A 21,711-nucleotide genomic window follows, 5' to 3' on the forward strand; every position below is an offset into this window, starting at 1 on the left:
CTGCCATATTAATGGACTCAATTGTTATATATCACTTCAGTATTTCACAAAGATTTGTTTTCTTTTTTCTCTCCTATTTTAGTGACACTCTATACAACTTTGTTTCCCATGTTAGAGAAAGCATTCACAGGGTAAGTATGGCTACATTTCAAGGAGCTAGAACATCTTACATTTTAAGAAGTTTAATAATTATATTGTATTGGCTTTAGTTCATGTAGAATAGCAATATTTAAATTACCCCTTTTTAATCATTAAATGACAATTCTCCAGGTTAATAAAATAAGGCAATGGTCTTTGAACTCCTATTAATTTTGGGTTTCTTAGTTACAGACATCTGTGGAAAAGTCTGAGGAACATCTCAGTTCAAGAAGCCAATCTATTTTGGATTCTTTGGAGACTGTGGCCAAGACATGTGAGTGCCTCATGTTTGAGATTATCAGCATAGGGCACTGGCAAGTTGTAAACGTGAACTTTCTGACCTTGGCCAGGTTTCTAGTGGTGAGATTCTATACAGGGTTTCAGAGAGATGGGTGGGTACATCAGATTAGTCTTGAAGAAATGTGGGGTTCGCTAAGCTGGGTAGTGGGACTCACCTCTGTGTGACAATGCTGTGGTCCCTTGATGCCTTTTGTGAAGTAAAAATCCCCCACCCAGTAAACCTGCTGCCTGAGAGCAGGTAGCTCCACCAGGTTTCTCATCTCACTCAGGGATGCTGCTGATTCACTTCAGCAGCATCCCTGAGTCCCAAATGAATTGCTGCCTGTGCTGTCTGTAGAGACACTGCCCCCTTAGGAGTTAGAAATACGCCAGTCACCCACTGTTCTTCTTGCTGCCTTGGTTTCAGTGAGAGCTATTTTGTAGCTAATCACATCATTCTCAGTTTCAGTTACAGTTTGCTGTTTGTAAAATCCCCTACTCTGCCAATTAGTGATTTACATTTAGATGAAACCATGGGCCTAGCCCTTATAAACAGAAGAGAGCCAATGCACAGTTGTCATTAGGTGGATACTTCTCTAGAATCACCAGTTTCTCAGCAAAATAGTAAGCTGATGACTGTGCATCTGTACTTGTTTGCCTTTTTATGTTTATTTTTTATTTTAAACAAGTTAAAGACAACTTATTAAAATGCCATGGGATGGATTGCTCATGATTTACAAAATTAATGCCTTTGTGTGGCCTAGAAATTAATCCCCATCTGTTTGCAAAGAAGCACTGTACTGTCTCCTGGCTTTCAACCTGGGTATCCCACACACAGGGCAACTATAGTATCTGTTTGGAAAGTGGTTCTGGAAGCCTAGGACAGTTACCCTGACAAGAAGTAGCAAAGCAGAGAGCAGAAGCAAATCAGGGATGCTTCCTTTGTATAACATGATAGAATACTCATTTGTAAGTGCCCAAGGAAAGCATTCTGTTTTTTGTTCTAGATTTAAAACTGGGTGAAGTACAAAAAGGAGGATTACGGCAAAAGCATGACATTTAAGTCCCAGAAAAGGGAATGGAAGTACCCAAGACCCCAATACAAGATCAAGGCAGAGAGAGGACTAGAACTGAATCTGCCTTATAGTAAGCACAGGGATCCTGATCCTTTGCCCCTGAAGGTTCCCTAATTTTCAGAGGGTAAGACTCAGAAGAGGGAGCCACACTAAGAGGGCAAACAGTAACAAACACAGTGGCATCATATTGGTTAGGAAGGTCATTCTTGAAAATGGGCACAAATAGCCTGTCCAGAATCATTCCCTTCTTGGTAGGCAATGATCAGGAGCAGAAAATTAGTCACTGAGAGAGGAACCAGAAAAATCCTCTATCATATGGCCAGGCCCAATCTTGCTGGCCTAGAACAATAAACTCCACTCAGTGCATTCTGCAGGCTTTCAGTATGCACTCACTGCACTCAACAGGGATGGGGAAGTAATGATACTGTGTGGAAGTGCTGTCTTGTGTCATTGTGCATTTGGTGTCTTCATAAAATGAGGTCTTGAAATCTTTTCCCAGTCAGTCTGCCTGCCGAACCAGAAGGGTCACTGTAGCTATCTAATCTAACTCCTCCTGTTCTTCAGCTGAGGACACCAAGGACCAGAGTAATAAAATGAATTACCAAGGCCACCTACATCCTGCTTTACCTTGAGTTTAGGTAGATCAATTAAGTGGAGAGTAGTATTTTCACCTGATAGGTGTTACCTCTATTGCAAAACATGATAATTAGGAAAATAAAAAGGAGCAGCCAGTATCAAAATCAGAAAATGTCTCTTTTGGAAAATAGGTAACTTTATATATCAGAATAAATTTCATATGAGTCAATATATTAAGTATAATGATTAAATCATAAAAAGAACTAGAAGAAAGCATGGTCATCATTTTTATAATTTTAGAATGAGAAGAGTCTTTCCAAGCAAAATACATATAATTGTTAAGAAGAATGAGATCCATCTATAAGAACATGGTGGAATGGAAATATATGTTCATTGTTAAATTATAACAACAAGGTGCTGTTCTCATATACACAGTTTGCTCCAAGACATCTTGGGGAGTGTGACAAGCCAATGAGAATTGGGAAGGGTGTCCCTAAAAAAAGTAGGGTCTGAGGGGTCTCCTCTTACACAAGGAGACTCCGAGATCCTTCCTCAGGCTCTTATCAGCACAGCAGGAAGAACAAAACTAGAGTAAAAGGAAAATCACTAGCCATCAATGGAAAAGCATTCCTTTCTATCTTGCATCAGAATTTGATCTCATCTCAATTAAGTCCCTGTCACATTGCTAAAATATTATAGAAATGAATTTTCTAAAATTCATCTTAACAGGAAAACAGAGATATTGTCCAAAATATGGAAATGGATTTTAAATGGCATTTTTACACAAAAGCTAAAAATATCTAATGTTTATAGTCAAATCGGAAATGAAATTAGTCCTCTTCTAGAGACACACACACAGGATCTATAATGTATCCACATACACAGACATGCACATGTATTAATGTAAAATTCCAGAAACTGCTAATATTGTTAAATCTGGAAGTGGGACCCAAGGTTCGCAGGGGAGAGATTCGATCATTTTTATTTTTCATTTATTTATTATTTTTTGTGGATCTCCTCCCCAGCAATTCTCAGTTCTTTTCGGTTTCTTTTTTGTTGTTGTTGTTGAGGTAGAATCTTGCTCTGTCTCCCTGGGAAGAGTGCAGTGGCATCATCGTAGCTCACTGCAACCTCCACTTCCTGGGCTCAAGCTATATGCTCCTGCCTCAGCCTCCAGAGTAGCTGGGACTACAGGCTCCCGCCACAATGCCTGGCTAATTTCTCTATTTTTAGTAGAGACAGGGTCTCACTCTTGCTCAGGCTGGTCTTGAACACCTGAACTCAAGTGAACCTACCACCTCAGCCTCCCATAGTGCTAGAATTACAGGTGTGAGCCACTTCACCTAGCCAAGTCAATCGGTTTTCATTGTATGCCTATTTATCCTGTTATGATTTTGAGTTATTTTCATAACGCAAAAAAATTTTTAAAAGAGAAAAAATGGATAGATATTGGAAGTAATGAGCTCCATGCAAAAGCTCTTGTTAAGGAGAAGACCCCAAACATATGTTTCCCTGGGGACAAGGACCAAATGTGTGGGACCACAGGTGGATGCTTTATGAGCAGTTAATCCAGAATCAAACACTTTGCTTGCCTTTCTTATCCTCTGCTTTTGTGAGGGTCGGTGATGTCCACTGTTGCTAAGAAACATTGCTATTTAGGAACTCTTCTAGGGAAGGATAATTACATTTGCTCCCTGCTATAAATATCTACATGGAAGTCTGAAAAATATTTGACTAATTGAGTTTAGGAGCAGTAATTCAGTACATAAGTAAACAGCCTCTTTCTAACTGATTGACACATTGGAATTTAACTTGTGTTGAGGAGGAGGAAAAAATTTCTTTCTAAAAAATTCTTATTTTTTAAAAATGAAGTTGAATGTTTTATTATTAAATTGTGTCTTATTTTGCTGGAAAGCTGTTGCTTCACTGTATAAAAATAGCACCAGCAAATGCAGTATAATACAAAATTAAGATAGTATTGTTCTTCATCTGACACTATACAATTAACAAAAACTTTTCTGTACTCGCAGTTATTTTCAATGGAAAGATCATTAAATATTTTGACCCAAATCTAGGGATAGATTTAATCAAGTTACAATATTATATGAGGCTTAAGATAAAAATATTATATTTGTATCACATAGTTTTAATAATTTTTACCATGGACAATTTCATGTGTTTTGAATATTATAACTAGCACCTAGAGCATAACCTAAAAATCATAGGGTATTGTGAAAAAGATGCATTGCATATTGTGTTTATCTGTAATCATTAGAAAGTTAAGCAGTATTTTCTTCCAGTAGCAATGTTGCCAATAGTTTCTTTTCCCATTGCTGTGCCAAAAGTTGCTATTTTCAGACTTCTATCTACTACTAATTTCAGATAACAATGCTGAATTGAGTTGTTTCATACTAGTTTATTTAGGCTTTCCATTTTCACTCCTCAATAGGTTTTACTTAGTTCTTATATGCTTCTTCACTCATCAGTTCATCTAATTCTGAAGGGTTACTCAGTGTCACCTTGATCAGCCAACCATCTTCATAATAAAATTTGTTGACAAATTCTGGGTTTTCTGCAAGAGCTCCATTAATTTTGGTTACTTCTCCCAATAGTGGAGAACAGAGTTCATTAACAGTTTTCACACTTTCCAAAGCACCAAAGTCATCTTGTTTGTTCAATTTTGTCCCAACTTTAGGAGACTACAGAAGACAACATCTCTCAAAGCTTCCTGTGCAAAATTACTGGACCCAATTTTTTAAAACTGTGGTAAAATACACATAACATAAAATTTACAGGAACTGGGGGATGGGCACACTTGTAACTTTGACTCCAATGGTATAAAAGCAATTGTAACCGAAACATTTGTACACCTGTAACATTCTAAAATTTAAAAAAAAGTTTAAAACATAGAATTTACCATTTTTGCTGCTCTTTGCAAGACTGGCTTGTCTATTCCTAGTAACAACAGGCTTTTTTTTTTTTGCCTCAGAACTTTTATACCCACTCTTTCCTCTACCTGAACCACTTTCTTCTAATCTTTGCAGGGCTGGCTCCTTTTTATTGTTCTGGTTTCACATTAACTGTCTCCATCTCTGATGACCTTATCTAAAGTAGGTGCCCCTGTCCACTTATTTGTATCATAATCCCTATCATAGCATCAATTACAATTTGTATTAATTTATGTGCATGTTTACTTACTTGTTTATTGTTATTTTTGTCCTCTTCTAGACTGCAAAATTCATGTAGGTAGACTGTTTTGTTCACAATTGTTTCCCATGCTCCTAGCACTGTGTCTGACAATAAACCTTCAGATAAAACTGTAAATCTCCAATTAATAGATTCAGACAGGCCAGGTGCAGTGGCTTCGTGCCTGTAATCCTAGCAAATTGGGAGGCTGAGGCAGGAGGATCATTTGAGCTCAGGAGTTCAAGACCAGCCTGAGCAAGAGTGAGACCCCGTCTCTACAAAAAATAGAAAAATCAGCTGGGTGTGGTGGCGCGTGCCTGTAGTCCCAGCTACTCGGGGGGCTGACTGAGGCAGGAGGATCGCTTGGGCCCAGGAGTTTGAGGTTGCAGTGAGCTACAACATCACTGCACTCTAGCCCTGGCAACACAGTAAGACTCTTGTCTCCAAAAAAAAAAAAAAAACAAACACTTTGAAATAAGCCTGAATGAGAAGTAAAAGAACTTCGGATCTTTTCTAAACTAAATCATATTATGGAGCTTTGATATTCTTAACAGGATTATGAGGATTAGAGAGTCAAGTTACTTATCTGGTAAATGGCTACCCAGTTTGTCCCAATGCTATGATTGAATAATCCATCTTTTTTCCGCTGATTTAAAATCCACCCCCCCCTTTTTTTGAGACATCGTCTCACTCTGTCACCCAGGATAGAGTGCAGTGGTGTGATCATAGCTCACTATGACCTCAAATTCCTGGGCTCAAGTGATCCTCCTGCCTCAGCCTCCCCAATAGTTGGGACTACAGGTTTGCGCCACCATGCCTGACCATAAAATCCCCTATAATTTGTGTCATTTCTGATCTCTATTCTGTTCTTTCATCCTCCAGTTTATCATTTGAATTGTAGAAAAAGTGCTTCTTTTTAAAGAGAAAATGTAATCATGCAAACTCTCTGCTTAACTGTGTCTGTGAATAAAGTCTAGAATCAAGTCCACAAATCTTTCCATGGCCCACATACTCCTCTAGCCAGGTGTGGCCTGCCTCCCAGCCCTGTGCTCACCATGCTTCAGCCACACTGATCTCATTGTTCCTCTTTTTGGAACATACTCTTTCTTCTGTTGGCAACATTCTTTCCTCCATGGGTTAATGATAATTCAGCTAAATATCAGTTCCTTAGGGAAATCTTACCCCTGAGATTGACTAGGTCTGCCTGTTGCATGGTCTCAAGCTTGGTATACCTTCCTTTAGAGCACTTGTTATATCTATAAATAGTTATTTGTATAATTACTTATTAACTACCTATTTTCTCTGATTAGATTGTAATTTCAAGAAGGCTTTATCTGTCCTGATCACGCTTATTTTCATAGTGCCTGGCACATAGTATGTGCTCATTAAACATTTGTTGAATAAATCTAAGAGCAACTTCACATGACCTATAGTTTAGCAAAAGAACAGCAATGATTAATTGCAATACAATGTGTCATTGAATAAATGTGTGTGGGTATGTATAGAATCTCCCCAGGCATCCCAGGGAACCCTGTGAAAACTAAAATTAAAAAAAAAATTTTTCTCTGCCAGGCGCGGTGGCTCACGCCTGTAATCTTAGCACTCTGGGAGGCCGAGGTGGGCGGATCGTTTGAGTTCAGGAGTTCGAGACCAGCCTGAGCAAGAGCGAGACCCCGTCTCTACCAAAAATAGAAAGAAATTAATTGGACAGCTAAAAATATATAGAAAAAATTAGCCAGGCATGGTGGCGCATGCCTGTAGTCCCAGCTACTCGGGAGGCTGAGGCAGAAGGATCGCTTGAGCCCAGGAGTTTGAGGTTGCTGTGAGCTAGGCTGACGCCACGACACTCTAGCCCGGGCAACAGAGTGAGACTCTGTCTAAAAAAAAAAAAAAAAAAAAAATTTCTCATGCCAAAGAGGAAAATCACTATCAGTCCTGCTGTGGTTAGCACCCAGTCCCCTAGTTTATTCGGGTCCAAGAGTAAACAGGGGATAAATAAGTGAAGGGCTATAAGTGATGGTAGGGCACACACATGGTGCCACCAACAGAGAAGATGCACCCAAGCTGGGTGGGAACTGGTGTTTTCTGAGGAGGTGACTGCTGAGAGCAGAAGGAAGAATAGAAATTAGTTGAACTAAGGTGATGTTTAGGGAGAGGGTTGGGTGACAGGGATAGAAACAGGACTCCTCCAAGCTAAGGAAACAGCTTGCACAAAGGCCAGTAGTAAGAGAGAAATTGCTCAGAAAACAGAGCCTAGGGATGAAGAGGAAGAGAAGTGAGTAAAGGGAAGTGAGCCTAGGTCTTGTTAGCCAATTTAAAGATTTAGATTTAGGCCAGGCTCAAGCCTGTAATCCTAGCACTCTGGGAGGCCAAGACAGGTGGATCGTTTGAGCTCAGGAGTTTGAGACCAGCCTGAGCAAGAGCGAGACCCTGTCTTTACTAAAAACAGAAAGAAAATTAGCTGGACAACTAAAAATATATAAAGAAAAAATTAGCCGGGCATGGTGGCGCATGCCTGTAGTCCCAGCTACTCGGGAGGCTGAGGCAGGAGGATCGCTTGAGCCCAGGAGCTTGAGGTTGCTGTGAGCTAGGCTGATGCCATGGCACTCTAGCCTGGGCAACAGAGTGAGACTCTGTCTCAGACAAACAAAAAAAAAAGATTTAGATTTTGTCCAGTGGCCAGTGGAGTGCCATTGAAAATTTCAGTGAAGGTTTTAGAGGGGTCATTCTACATTCTACAAAGATCACTCTGGTGATGGGGCCTGGAAGGAAAGCCATGGAGGAGGCTGGTGCTGTCATGTGGGCAACAGATTCTCAGGATCTGAGGTGCTGAGGTTGGGTCTGGCCTGGCCAGAATCTTCTCAGGGAGGGAGTGAAGAAGAGTCTGGATCAACCACTCTGGTCTGGGAGGGCAGAGCCCTGGGTGCTAGCAGAGAAGACTCAGTGGCCCATGTGTGCATCCAGCTCCTCCCTTTAACTGCTATGGTATGGGCAGGTGGAGCAACCATAGTCTTCATGAGGTGAATTGTCATTATTTTGTATTTAGTGCAAGAGACTACACGGGCCCAGAATGACGTGGTGTTTGAGGCAGTACAGGATAAAGGCAACAAGGAGCAGGCCATCCTTGAGATGCAGAGGAGATTTGAAGCTGTAAGTGTAAACCCCAACCGCTTTCCTCAAGTGCATTTTTGGCTTTGTCACTAGACCCAGAGAGACACCTTTAAAGTTGCAAATTTTCAGCCAAGGCCAGAGGCTAGTACAGGCCCCTTGGTAATGGGCCACAGTATAGGTTAGCTTTCTTCCCCCAAGGTTCCCTGGCATAATGTGGGCCCCAGGGGCCCAGTTCCAGAGTGTAGTCATGCTTACCCTGTGAGGTGCCCTGCAAGGGGCAAGCCTTGGTTCTGCTAGCACATCCATTGATCTGTTCCCATGTTTTGTTGTGCATTCTGACTTCCACTGTCCATCACTCTCCTTTTTCTCACTTCCTCTCCCCAGAGAGAAGCAGAGTTTATAGAAATGAAATCCAACTTGAAGCACCTTGAAGCTCTAGTTGTCCAGCAGAGTAAGGACTTCCAGCAGCTGTGTGACCACCTAGGCCAGCTGAATATGCCCAGTGTCCTAGCAGAGCTGAAGAGCTTGATCTCAGTGCCTCGGGTACCTGGGCACATGAAAGACAGCACTTCTCAGACATCGCCACCTCTGGCCCAGAGCCTCACTCTCACCAGGCAGGAAAAATATGCCTCTAAGGAACCAGTTATATGGCAGGCCCAGGCCCTCCCTACTGTGTGGAATCCCAGTATGGGCTCCCTAAGGCCTGAAGAATCTGGTGTCTGGGGTCAAAGAGCAAAGAGTGATGCTCTCCAAGAAGAGGATGCACTGCTGACAGTTGGGCCCCATAAAGGAAATGGGCATGTAAAGGACAAGGCAGTGCAGATTAACTGCAAGAATTCTAAAACAGGTCCTAAGAACCACGGCTCCAGCATCTCAGGCCACAAAATTCCTGGTGTCAAGGACCCAGTTTCTCAAGGAGCCTCACAGTTCATGTCCCTGGACTTAAACAACTTTGCGATCAACACTAAGAACACCTGCCAAAAATACCAAGCCAAAAGCATGTTTTTGTATGACCCGTGTGAACAGTTGGTGACTAAACAGAAAGGCAAGACTGTAGAAAGACGGGCGAAAGGCAAGAAGCAGCAGCCCAGGAAAGCCCACAGAGGCAGGCTTCTAGCCAGGAAGATGGAACAAACCCCAAGGAAGACCTGTGTTTTCAATTCTAAATATCAGAGTCCTCAGCCTCCAGTTTCTGGCCCACAAAGGCCCCTGGTGGGGCAGCAGGAACCCCTTGCTCAGCCCCTGCATCTGCAGTGCTCCAGGAGCCCCACAAAGCCAGTCTGCCCTGTTTGGGGAGGAACAGTCATGCCCAGTAAGACAGCAAAGGCAGTGCAAGGGAGCCTCTTGCAGCTCAGTGGGTGCTCTTCCCAAGACAGCAGCCTGCTTTCCAGCAGTTCACAGAGGGACCACCAGATGAGCTGGTTCAGTGACCTCAGTGACCTTGGAAATTCAGAGCCTTCTCTATGCAAGGAGCCAGGGAAGAATTTGCTTTATGACCTGGGTTTTGATAGCAGTGATGATGGCTTCTGACGAGCCCATGGTGACTTCAGCTGATGTTCTATTGGTCTCAGCTAGAAAGACAAATTGCAGAACACTTCGGCTGACCAACAGCAGAAAGACCCTGAAGCCTGCCTGGGACCCTCAGGGTCAGAAGCCTTCTTGGGTGGGATCAGTGGGGTGCAGGGGCAGATCCAGCACTCTGTATACCAGGTGCTGACCATGACAAGGGCATAAGGGATAAGTGCATCCTTATTTATTGGAATGAAATGTGTGAAGACAGCAGTGATGCGAGCTAGGGCTGCTTCCTGGTTGTGGGGCATTGGCAGGAGGGTGGCTGTGCTTGGTGAAGGGGGCAGGCTTCCTTATGGAATATTGTGTAGCAGCAGAAGGGCTCTCATAAAACCGTTGCTGTGGCAGCATGACTCCCAAACAATGTTTTTGGTCTTCAAAATATTCCCTGCACATGACCAATACCTTTCCAGGCCTCAGGATTTTTTTTCTTATTTTAATCCAGTTACGCTGCCAGAGTGTTTGTATTTTTTATCAGAGGACACATTACAGGACACACTAAGTCCACCTTCTTGCGAACAGAGAAAAAGTGTTAAGGATGCCAATGAAAGAGGTGACAGGTACCAAACAAATGTCCACAGCACCACTGTTCTCAAGCCATTTTTCTTCCTGGCTGTTTTTTCCCCTGTTCTGTTTTTCAATCACCATTTTAAAACTAATGATAGTGTCTGTAGGCCCTCTATTATTTCTGAAGAGCAGTGAGCTTATATGAGACTTTGGCTTTCCATTTATATCTTGCTGAAGTTTTTGAATTTTTCCAACACATATATATTTCTTTTGTAATCAAAAATAAAGATAAAACCTTTAAAAGCATATATACTTTTTCTTTCAAGGTTATTGAACTGATTTCCCAGTTTAATCTCTTAAGTTTACTTATGAAATCAAATAGATAAGATGCATACCATCTTTTTAGTCCCTAAGGCTCTCCCAGGATGATTTTGAATAAACAACACCCCATTCAAACTGGGTTTTCTTTCTTTTCCTGTATTGTATGAAAGTGAAAATCCCCATGGAATCTACGGCTTCCAGAATTCGCCCATTTCCAAGCCAGTGAGGTAAATGACATTGGGGCCACTGAGTGGAACATGGTAAAAAGCAATGGTCCTTGATTTCTTATTTTTAAAAATTATTTACATTATTTTCAGGGATGTGTGTCCCATAAAAGTCTAGAGGAGTTGAATTTGCCTGTAACACCTTTGGCAGGGGTGCCAGACACCAGCCTAAACTGCTCTCACTCTCATTTCCAGATGAAGAGCTTCCTGTAGCCTGTAGCTGGGAGCTACAGGAACCCTCTCTGAGGCCAGTTAAATTCAGATATGGGCTGTGCCTCAGGCTGCCCTGGCCTCTCCAATCCCTGTGGGCTTCATTGGATGTCTGCTCACCCTACCCTCTGCCAGCTTCCACTGCCTTCCCTGCTGGTTTTCATTGCTTGCACAAGGAAGGTATGAGAGGAAAATGTCCAACCTCACAATGGGTTCATTCCAGCCCTTTTCAGACAAACTTCAGGTGCCTGTTGAGCTGTTAGCATGAAGCTTGTAGGCCAGAGGAGTCTGTATCTAGAAATCTTTTATTACTCTAAGTTGGACAGTTTAATATTTAGTTATTTTAATTCTAAGTTGAGACCCTGTTGAGAGAACTCCATCAGTATTTATGACTGTGGCCTTCTTATTGAAGGGTCTGTCCAACTTTGAAATGCCAAAGCATTTCATGTGACCCTTTGTTCCTTGATTCTGCTGTGAATTATGAAATCCTGTATTTCTTCTGAAGTATTTCATTTTGTGTAACAAAGTTAGAGTGACTCAGTGTTCCATGAATTAGGTGTTTTTGTAGAACAAGTGGTAAACATATCTCCTACCAAGGCTGGGTTAAGTAAAATTATGCTGCCTGTCTCTAGGGATCATCAGGAAAGGATATTCTGTTTCTTACTTTATTCCTAAGGCTTATTTAATTAACTATTGTGTTCCTACCAGATTTGGTGAGCGTGACACAGCCCAGACACATCCCTGGGAGCATGCAACGTTTTTGGCTCTTCAGATACTCCTGGAGCTGTATGTGGCTATGCAGGGGCGGATGTGGTGGGAGGTCTATGGGCCTGGGGCCCAGAGAGCTACCCAGGGTCCCCTCCCACTGATACAACTCCAACTGTAGCCTGAGAATGGAAATGAAGCTGATTGCAGCACCCAATTGTCTTCACATTCAAGTATCAATTTAAGGGAGGCCTTTCCTGACCTCTCTACTCATCCCACTTACTACGCATTCCCTTGCGCAGTTTTAATTTCCTTATACTGCTCCATTTGAAATTATGTATTAATTTGTATACCTGTGTTTCACCTGCCTTGCCCAGTGGAATATAAACTTCACAAGCAAGTGTAGTATCTGCCTTATCCCTGTTGTGTCCCCAGCACCCAGCAGAGTGTCTGACACCAGTACACACTTGATTAATACTTGTTGAGGGCAGGGATTGCTTTCTTATCATTCAAACAGCTCCTCTGCAGGCCTGTCCTGGAAGTGGGTCCTCTCTATAGCATCCTTTTGCAACTTCCCTTTTTGGTATTTTGCCTCGGAAGCTCCAAAGGACTCCTGATGAGGGGCCTCCTGCAAGGTGCTTGCTTCTCTCTCCCAGGCCAGTTTCCAACAAGTCTCTCGTCCAAATTGCCCAGAAAACAACAGCCTCTCTGCCCTTAAAAAAGTTAGTTGCTTCCTTACAAGGGTTGGGTAGTTCTGAAAATTTTTTTATGTCAGGCCTTAGGCCAAAAGTCTTCATTAAATCAGGCCATTTTCCAGACACCCTAGGACAGAGAGTCCTTCCCCACGAGGCCTGGGATCCATTGTCAAATAGATTTCCTGAGTAAAACTTTGTTCCCACTATAAATATTTAGCTGGAACCTAAAATATTAATGTTCTCGCACACATTCCAAGGAGAAAGCAAGTTGCCAGAGCCTCAGATTGTCTCAGCGTCACAGAGCCTTTTCAATAATCATCTATAATCAAGTGCACTAGATTCCCAAGGCTTCCCCTTGTTTGCCATATTAAACATCTTATGGCTCAATCAGAAGTGCCACTCTGGTACCAGGTGAGGGCCTGGCCTGGTCTATTTCTGGAGGGAAACTGGCCTGAGTTAGGCCCCTTTTGCATATCCTATTCATCGATCTTTGAACATAGCTCACAACTTTATATCAGGATGGTGTCGTTGCCCTGCCAGCACATTTCTGAGTGGACACAGGCTCTAGGTTGTCTGTCACCTTCCTCCTGGTCTTTTGATCCCTTTGGAGTCTTCTTTGGAATTATCAGTGGGTGATCCAGGAAAATGCCAAGGAGCCAGGACAGGTAGGCCAGGGGGTGGCTTCCCCTATCTTAGAGTGACAGGAGCAGGAGGGAGGAGTAGGAAGAACCCAGAGATGAGAAGAAGTCCTAGTACCCAACAGTGCTGGGTTGAGCCTTACAGATGCAGAGGCATGCTAACAGAAGTGCCCCCAGAGCTCACCTGGCAAGAGTGCATGGTCTAGAACCAGATCCATGAGGCTGGACAGCTAGCCATGCCTGGGTGTGGGGAACACTGCAGTCTGGCTGAACTGAGGGCAGGGTCACCATTTGCAGCACATGGCCATGCCTCTTGAAGAGTCCCTTTGAAAAAACTGCTGCTATGCTCCCAGGCCTCAACTGTGACTCTGTGCTCCCCACCTTCACTCTGCCATTCACTCACCTCTCTCCTTGCTCCTATTCTTTCTTCCTCAGCCTTCCCCTCCAGCCCTCCAGCCTCTCCTTCTAGGAGCCTCTGCAGACCAGCTCCTGCCTTAAGTATTGTTGCCAAGTCTACCAGGCCGCTTACAAAGCTGGTTTCTAGTGGCTTTGGCATGAAAACCAGTGGGATGCATCCATGGGTCCTGGAATCTCTCTTCATAGGGGTGGATGAGCCCAGCTTCTCATATGCCTTGTGCTATGGCTTGAATTTTTACTTTGCGACTTGCAGGTTCCAAAGCTCCTATTTATTTTTGAAGCTGTCTTGTTTCTATTTTGATTCTGGTAATCCAAATTGCAGTTTGGTGTTTCCACGGAAACAATTCAGTGATTGTTTGGCTTAGCAAGATGAACTGTGGGAGAGAGAACTGAGTGACGTAAAACATTCATGAAGTTTCTCAGCCATCACCAAGGTCAACTTTCAAGTTTCCCTGAGAAGACTTCAGTCTTAGCTCTGGGCAAATCTGAGGAAGGTTTTGTTTTTTTTGAGACAGAGTCTCGCTCTGTCACCCAGGCTAGAGTACTGTGGTATCAGACTGGCTCACAGCAACCTCAAACTCCTGGGCTCAAGCGATCCTCCTGCCTTAGCCTCCCAAGTAGCTGGGACTACAGGCACCCACCACCATGTCTGGCTAATTTTTTCTATTTTTAGTAGAGATGGGGTCTCATTCTTGCTTAGGCTGGTCTCGAACTCCTGACCTCAAGCAATCCTCCTGCCTTGGGCTCCCAGAGTGCTAGGATTACAGGTGTGAACCACCGTGCCCCAACCTCCTAGGAAGTTTTATTAAAATTCTAGACTCCTATTTCCCCTCCAGCTAAATCCCTGGAGAAGTCCCCAAACCTTGTCCTGAGCAGATGAACATACATGTGCCCTTTGCATTGACACAGATGACATAGGCAGGAAGGTCTCCTTGGGCACTTTAGGGAGCCAGGGATGCAGAGACAGGAATAGTACATCATGTCACCAGGGAAAAGGGGAGGCTCATATGCCCATCCTGGGCTAATCTGGGACTGGCATACCAGAGGCTCAGTGTCACCTACTTTACTAAATAGCTATGTTTCTACAGTGAGGAAAAGTTCCTCATGCAAGGATTCCAGGAGGAATTACCTCTTTGATAAATCTGAATTTTCACATAAAGGCTTTGCTTAAACAGAGGCATACCTGTCCCCCTGGCCAGGGAGAACCTGAACTCTCCCTCCTACCTACCCTACCCCCAGCCTGTGCTGGGCCCTCATTCCCAAGGGCACAGTCTTTACCCCAGGTAGAATTTTAAAATCCTCTCATTTCAAAGACTTCTAGGGTTAGAGCTAGATCCTGGTTACAGTAGCCACTTCTGCAAAGCCCCACCTGGGGAGGGGCTACACCCTGACCAGTGAGCTGAACTCCTGAGAAACAGCTCTGTGAGACATAAAGCATCCGGCCCCTGAGCATTCAGTATGTTCAGGGAAGGACTGCTCCCTTGTCAGGGTCCTGCTGGGCCCTCCTGTTATGGCTCCTGGACTCCATTCCAGTCCCCAGAAGCCATGGAGGTTGGGTCTGGGCAGGGAGCTGGTGAGGGACACCCATGGCTAATTGATGGCGATGAGAGTTTTAAAGAAACAACTTCAATTTTTTTTTTAACAGAAGTGATACATGTTGAATGCAGATAAGTTAGAAAATACAAGCAAGAAAAAGACTAATAACTCTCCTTATTCCCCCCATAACAGTTTTTTGCACGTGTGCTCATACATATATTTTGACAAACTTGGGATCAACTGCACTTTATTAAGTGCATTTTAAATTTTGGAGTAATTTTAGGTTTATAGAAAAGTTGCAAAGACAGCAAGTTCAGGTGGGACATGGTGGCTCACGCCTGTAATCCTAGCACTCTGGGAAGCCGAGGCTGGCGGATCGTTTGAGCTCAGGAGTTCGAGACCAGCCTGAGCAAGAGCGAGACTCCATCTCTGCTAAAAAAAAAAATAGAAAGAAATTGGCTGGACAACTAAAAATATATATATATAAAAAAAATTAGCTGGGCATGGTGGTGCACGCCTGTAGTCTCAGCTGCCAGGGAGGCTGAGGCAGAAGGATCGCTTGAGCCCAGGAGTTTGAGGTTGCTGTGAGCTAGGCTGACGCCACAGCACTCTAGCCCAGGAAACCGAGTGAGACTCTGTCTCAAAAAAAAAAAAAAAGATAGCAAGTTCATATACACCCTTCACCCAGCCTCTCCAATGTTAACATCTTACATAACTATGGTACATATGTCAAAACTAAATAACTGACATTAATATATTAACTAAACTTCAGGCTTTTTTATTTTTATTTTTATTTTTTTTGAGACAGAGTCTCACTGTGTTGCCCGGGCTACTGTGCCGTGGCGTCATCCTAGCTCACAGCAACCTCAAACTCCTGGGCTCAAGTGATCCTTCTGCCTCAGCCTCCCAAGTAGCTGGGATTACAGGCGTGCGCCACCATGCCCGGCTAATTTTTTCTATGTATTTTTAGTTGTCCAATTAATTTCTTTCTATTTTTAGTAGAGACGGGGTCTTGCTCTTGGTCAGGCTGGTTTCGAACTCCTGAGCTCAAACAATCCGCCTGCCTCGGCCTCCCAGAGAGCTAGGATTACAGGCGTGAGCCACTGCGCCCGGCCTAAACTTCAGGCTTTATTCGGATTTCACCAATTTTTCCATTAATGTCCTCTGTTCCAGGATGCAATCCAGGTTTCCACATTGTATTTAGTCATTGTGTCTCCTTAGTCTTTAGTGGTCTATGATGGTTTTTGAGTCTTTCCTTGTTTTTCATGACCTTGACAGTCTTTAGTTCTGGCCAGGTATCCTGTAGAACGTCCTCCAATCTGGGTTTGTCTGACATTTGTCTCCTGATCATAAACTAGGGAGATGGAGATTTGGTAAGAATACCAGGGAGGTGAAGCACCCTTGTTGTGGCATCCTATCAGGGTGTGTGTCACACTCATTTAACATCACTGGTGAGGTTAACTTTCAACATTTGGTTAAGGTAGTGTATGCCAGGTTTGTTTACTGTTAGCTTGTGATTTTTCTCTTTCCTTACTCTTTAGAAAAAAGTCATTAAGTCTAGCTCACCCTCAAAAGGTGTTGATAAGGTGGGTGGTGGGTGGGAAGGATGAGAATTAAGCCCTACTCCTTCCATAGAAGACTATCCACATATATTTGGAATGTACTGTTTTGACAGCTTTTTAAAATATCAATTAGTCTGACATCTCTCCATACAGCCAGTCAAGGATGTTGTATTTCTTCTCATTTGTTCCTATTCTTCCTGCTTTGGAAGAAGAAAATGGCCTCTAACTCCACAGGCTGTGGATGCTTATCGAGGGTGCTACCTCCTGCAGGGACTGAGTGGCAGGTGGCCTGGGAGGAGCCTCTGGTTAGCCTTGTCCTCCCCTCCTGCCCCAGGTAGGGCAGTGGCCACAACTGGGTGGGAACCAGTGAACACCCACTGGGGAGGCACATCTGACCAAGTGGCTGGGGTCTTGCTGCACCACAGTTCTTGGGGCACTGGCAGGTCCTGGGCCGAGCTCTGCTAAGGAGTGGATGTGCAGCTTCCACCTTTGAGCCAGAGGACTCACTAGACCTGTGGTAAAGGGGTGTTGCTGGCTCTGCAGCACCCCCATGCTAGGTCACTGGCCTAGAAGGTGGCCTGGTGGGCAGTCACTCAGCTGTTGGGCCTTTCTCCCTAGTTCTTTGGTTTGTTCAGGCTTTGAGTCCACGAAACAGCCCAGTGCCAGCCTCCTCACCCCCATCCTCCTTCCTGATTAGCTCAGAGGGTGGTATTCCCTGAGACTCAGTTTCTGGCATACATAAAAACCTTGGCCAACAGCTTATTAGGTTTCCTGAGAGAACATCATGGCTTTGAAATATATGTCCAAATAATTTCCGACGACGTCCTTTCTTTCCAGGGGTGGAGCTGGAGCCAATAAACTTTTGATACTATGCTGACCTTAGGAGGGCAATGGCCTGGCTCTTCTTTCCCTCCCTGCCCTGTCTTCCCCGGCAAGGTTATTGCCATAGGAACCACCTGTGGTCTCCAGGCCTGTAGCGGGATGGATGAGGCTCAAGTAGAAAGGCGGACGGGCAGGACCTGTACTCACCTTTCCCTCTGCATTCCCCCTCAGCTCAGGGCCCAGGTGTCTGGGGTGTGAGGAGTGGTAGGGAGGCCTCACAAAAATGTCCTGTCAGGGAGCCAGGGATCCTGCCAGCTCTTCTGATTCAACCAAGAGCCTGCTGCAGAGGCCTGTAAGCGGGGTAGGGACAGGGATGGGAGAATTGAGGGGAGGTAGGTCTAGACATGGGGAGGGCATGGGGTCCATGCAGGGAACAGGGAGCTATGTGTACTAAGTGTACAAGGAGAGAAAATTGTGTAAGTGTGGCAGAGGGCCCAGGCCAAGGTCTGATTCCTCTGTGTAGGCTGATCTGGCCCAGGATGGGCTCGTCCCAGGGGTACACAAAGCCCACCCTGGTATGGTTACTGTACTTTTTTAGGGGCCCATGGAAAAGAACACCAAAAGACACAGCAGAGGCCTACAACCCGCACCTACCTTGGGTACTGGGTATATTGAACATCAATTTAAAAAACACATTCAAGATGTCAAGAAAAGTCAAAATCAACAGTGGGAAACATATTAGAGCAACAGAATTCAAAAACTGGGCTCTCAGCTCAAAAAGGGACATAACTGGGAGTTTAAAAAGGTTTTGCAAACCCTTGGAAAAATGTGGCCCCTGACAACCACCGTGTCTGCTTCTGCTCAGGCTCCTTAATGACAGCCTCCTGCTGTAAAGAATCAAAGCTAAGGTCAACTGTCCTTAATCCATTTGGTATTTAAAAGAGGTCATCAAATTGTAGTCCTCTTCCAAGTCCAGAACAGTCTCAACTACATTATGATCATCGAAAGCCTGCTTGAGACTACCAGGGTCAGCATCCAGTGCCTTCTGAGGGCTCTCGTCCATAAGCAGAGCCCAGGCTTCCTCCTTGAAGGGTGAATCTTGGCAGCGACCACACACACGGTTCAACTCGTTTTCGAATTCTAGTTTTCCAGCCAATTCTTCAATAGTTCGGATGTTTGTGTGGTCTTAAAAATAAGAATATCCAGTGAAAAGTTTTTGAAGACATTTCAGGCACAAGTTAAAAACCAACAATTGAATGGGTGGTCACTCTTCAGGGATTGTGCAAAGCCAGACATTTCTGCCCCAGGGTAGGCAGGCTACCAGAGTGAGTGCCAAAGTAAGGTGGGCCTGGTGCCTCCTTTCAGACCCAAGCATTTATCAAGCCCCAACTACCTGCCAGTCCCCAAGGAAGGTATAAGTGAGAGGATACAGAAATGCACATGCTTACCCTGGCTTTCAGGGACTTTAGGGTAATCAAAATGCTGCCTGCTGCTGGTGAGGGCCAATGAAGATAGTGGGGAGAGGCAATAATGACTTCAGTTCACCTCCTGCGGCTATCAGAGGAGACCCGGTCCACTGAAGTCGCAGGCTGGCAGGGGTCTTATTAAATATTTTGTGGCCTACAGTGTGTGCCTCCCCTCACCAGGCCTCCCTCTCCTCTCCCTTAATGTAGAGACCCTTCAGAGCCAACAGCTTTAGGCAGCGCCCAAGGCTATGCATCCCTTCACTAGGAGCTGTTTGTGTACTGCGTAGGATGAGTTGTTTAAAAATAGGGCACATGTAGTTCACATAAAGTATATATAGATTTGTGTGTAGAAAAAAATGTCTGACAGAATGTATACTATACTATATTAACAATGGCTATCTCTGGGTGGTAGAATTATAGCACAGCTTTTGCCTTCTAATTTTTCTTCTAATCTTCTACTACCCACCCTAGCTGGACTACTCTCCTCCTCTTTGCCTATGTCCTATTCCCTACAAATCTAAGCTCAATCACCAAGTCCTGGTGACCACCAACCCTTACGTTCAGGGACTCACTGTAACTATACATTTATGAAATGACCTGATGGATGTGTTGTGACCTTGCTAAATTATCAGTTCTATGAGGGCAGGGCTCTGTGCTACGCAGAGTCTGCTGTGAACAAAACAAAACCTATCAGATAAATAGATAAGAGAATTTTTTTTCAATCTGAGACATCTGCTGATTCAAGGGCCAGCAAGAAGGACCCTATCCTCCCTCCCAAGGAAAGGACAGACTGGCCCTATGTACTCACCAATCATGTCAAGCAGATCCTTTGTGACCTCTTGGTTAGAACTGTTGAGTGAGATGTTTGGGTCAACCTTCAAATCTTTCTCCATATCTTTCCTGCAGCCCCCAGGTGGGGGGAAAAAAAAGGTGGGGAATTAGACACTCTTTCAAGAAAATACTGGAGGGAACTCAGATAATCCTAAAGACAAAAACTTACTGGTGACTTCAAATTATCATTTATACTGTGATTAGAGGGCAATCAGAAACTGCTAAATCAGTGAAGAAACTGACTAATAGTATCATCATAATGACTCATAAGCATCACAGACTGCATTAATGTTTATGAATACCGATATTATTCGTGGAGCTGAACCAGTTAAATGGCCTCCGTATACCCTGCCTATGGGGCAGCCAAAATGACAGGACTTAGAAGTTTCATCCTATGTCATCCCTTCTCCAAGTCAAGGTACCTGGGACCAGGCAGTTTGAAGTTATGTGCGAGAAAAAAAGGTCAAGAGGAGACTTTAACCTGGTGACAGTACAAAAAGCTCTAGGGTGGGAAGGGAGCAGAGGGAAGGATGAAGCCAGGAAGTAGGGCCCAGCCTTTGATTCAGTCTCTCCCAAATGTGGGCAAAGGAGGGTATCAAAAGCCCCAAGTGTCCAGGTTCAAACACAAGAGTTAAGATGGAATTAAAATTTTTGTTTCTAGGCCGGGTGTGGTGGCTCATGCCTATAATCCTAGCACTCTGGGAGGCCAAGGCGGGAGGATTGCTTGAGGTCAGGAGTTCGAGACCAGCCTGAGCAAGAGCGAGACCCTATCTCTACTAAAAAAATAGGAAGAAATTTGCTGGACAACTAAAAATATATAGAAAAAAAAGTAGCTGAGCATGGTGGTGCATGCCTGTAGTCCCAGCTATTCGGGAGGCTGAGGCAGTAGGATTGCTTAAGCCCAGGAGTTGGAGGTTGCCGTGAGCTAGTCTGATGCCATGGCACTCTAGCCCAGGCAACGGAGTGAGACTCTGTCTCCAAAAAAAAAAAAAATATTTTTGCTTCTATAGCATAAACAATAAGCTTATTTTTAAAACCTGGTTACTTAACATTCATTACCCCTCTGGATACTGCAAAGTGGTTTCCATGACTGGTTTAATATCCAGGATTGACAACCAGCCCTTCAACCCAAAAACATACATAAAACATAATTATTTTCTGGGTCAGATTCTGAAGAATGTCCGTGAACTTCCCAAATACAGTTGTAAAGCTCCCAAGAAGAGGTAAGAGCACTGTCATGAACTAAATCTAGGATCTTCAACATTTTTTCTAGAAACAAGAATCCTCTTAATTGTAGCTATTAAATTATCAAATTTGAATCACCTTAAACTTTCTTTTCTCCAGTTTTCCCCATCTCCTGCAACTCTCCAAAACTGTCTTTCAGGTGCCAAAATGGAAGAATGCATCACTATATTTTCTTTGCTGGTCAGAGGTTTTCTTTTGGGGCATAAAGCATGTGGTTTTGCATTTACTGGGCCATCGTTTGATGCAAAGGTAGGGTTCTCATTCTCAGGAGCACATGGGACAGCCGCAAAAGGAGCAGCAGCAGAGCAGGCTGCCAAGGGATGTCTTCTGCAGAGAAGCCTGTGCACAGGCAGCGAGAAGGAAAGCGGAGCAGCGTCCAGCTCCAGCCTCTGCTGGCCTGTGCACTCCTGGGAATGACTGACTCCTTCAAAGGCCCGGTCAATGGCTGCCGTCAGCTCCTTTCTGCATCTTCTTAGTTTTTCGGACATTTCCCCTAAAAGTGACCATGCCTTTATATAATACATTGGAAATGCACAGAGCAACACAACGATGTTACAAATGAGGTTGCAAACCACCCCTGAGTGGGGCGCTCGCCAT

At 44.2% G+C, this 21,711-nt stretch overlaps 2 protein-coding genes across 2 annotated transcripts in view; one reads left to right on the forward strand and one right to left on the reverse strand.

The window, feature by feature from the left end:
- The window catches only part of CCDC36 (coiled-coil domain containing 36), a 41,435-nt gene extending 31,298 nt beyond the window's left edge, over positions 1-10,137 (forward strand). Inside the window, exons 5-8 of the mRNA XM_012651722.1 lie at positions 83-131; positions 325-412; positions 8,302-8,405; positions 8,751-10,137. Of these exons, the coding sequence (XP_012507176.1) occupies positions 83-131; positions 325-412; positions 8,302-8,405; positions 8,751-9,896 (1,387 nt within the window). The 3' untranslated portion in view covers positions 9,897-10,137. The remainder of the gene's footprint in view (positions 1-82; positions 132-324; positions 413-8,301; positions 8,406-8,750) is intronic.
- An 8,078-nt stretch (positions 10,138-18,215) lies between these two features.
- Positions 18,216-21,638, reverse strand: LOC105819200 (chromosome unknown open reading frame, human C3orf62). Its single transcript, XM_012655426.1, has 3 exons — positions 21,193-21,638; positions 19,847-19,938; positions 18,216-18,757 (listed from the first exon to the last, which is right to left on the reverse strand). Exons 1-3 carry the CDS (start codon positions 21,636-21,638, stop codon positions 18,492-18,494), a joined length of 804 nt encoding a protein of 267 aa, XP_012510880.1. The 3' UTR covers positions 18,216-18,491.
- Positions 21,639-21,711: the final 73 nt, after the last annotated feature.

The sequence above is a fragment of the Propithecus coquereli genome, unplaced genomic scaffold (genome assembly GCF_000956105.1).
Source record: "Propithecus coquereli isolate 6110/MARCELLA unplaced genomic scaffold, Pcoq_1.0 Scaffold1, whole genome shotgun sequence".
Lineage (NCBI taxonomy): Eukaryota > Metazoa > Chordata > Mammalia > Primates > Indriidae > Propithecus > Propithecus coquereli.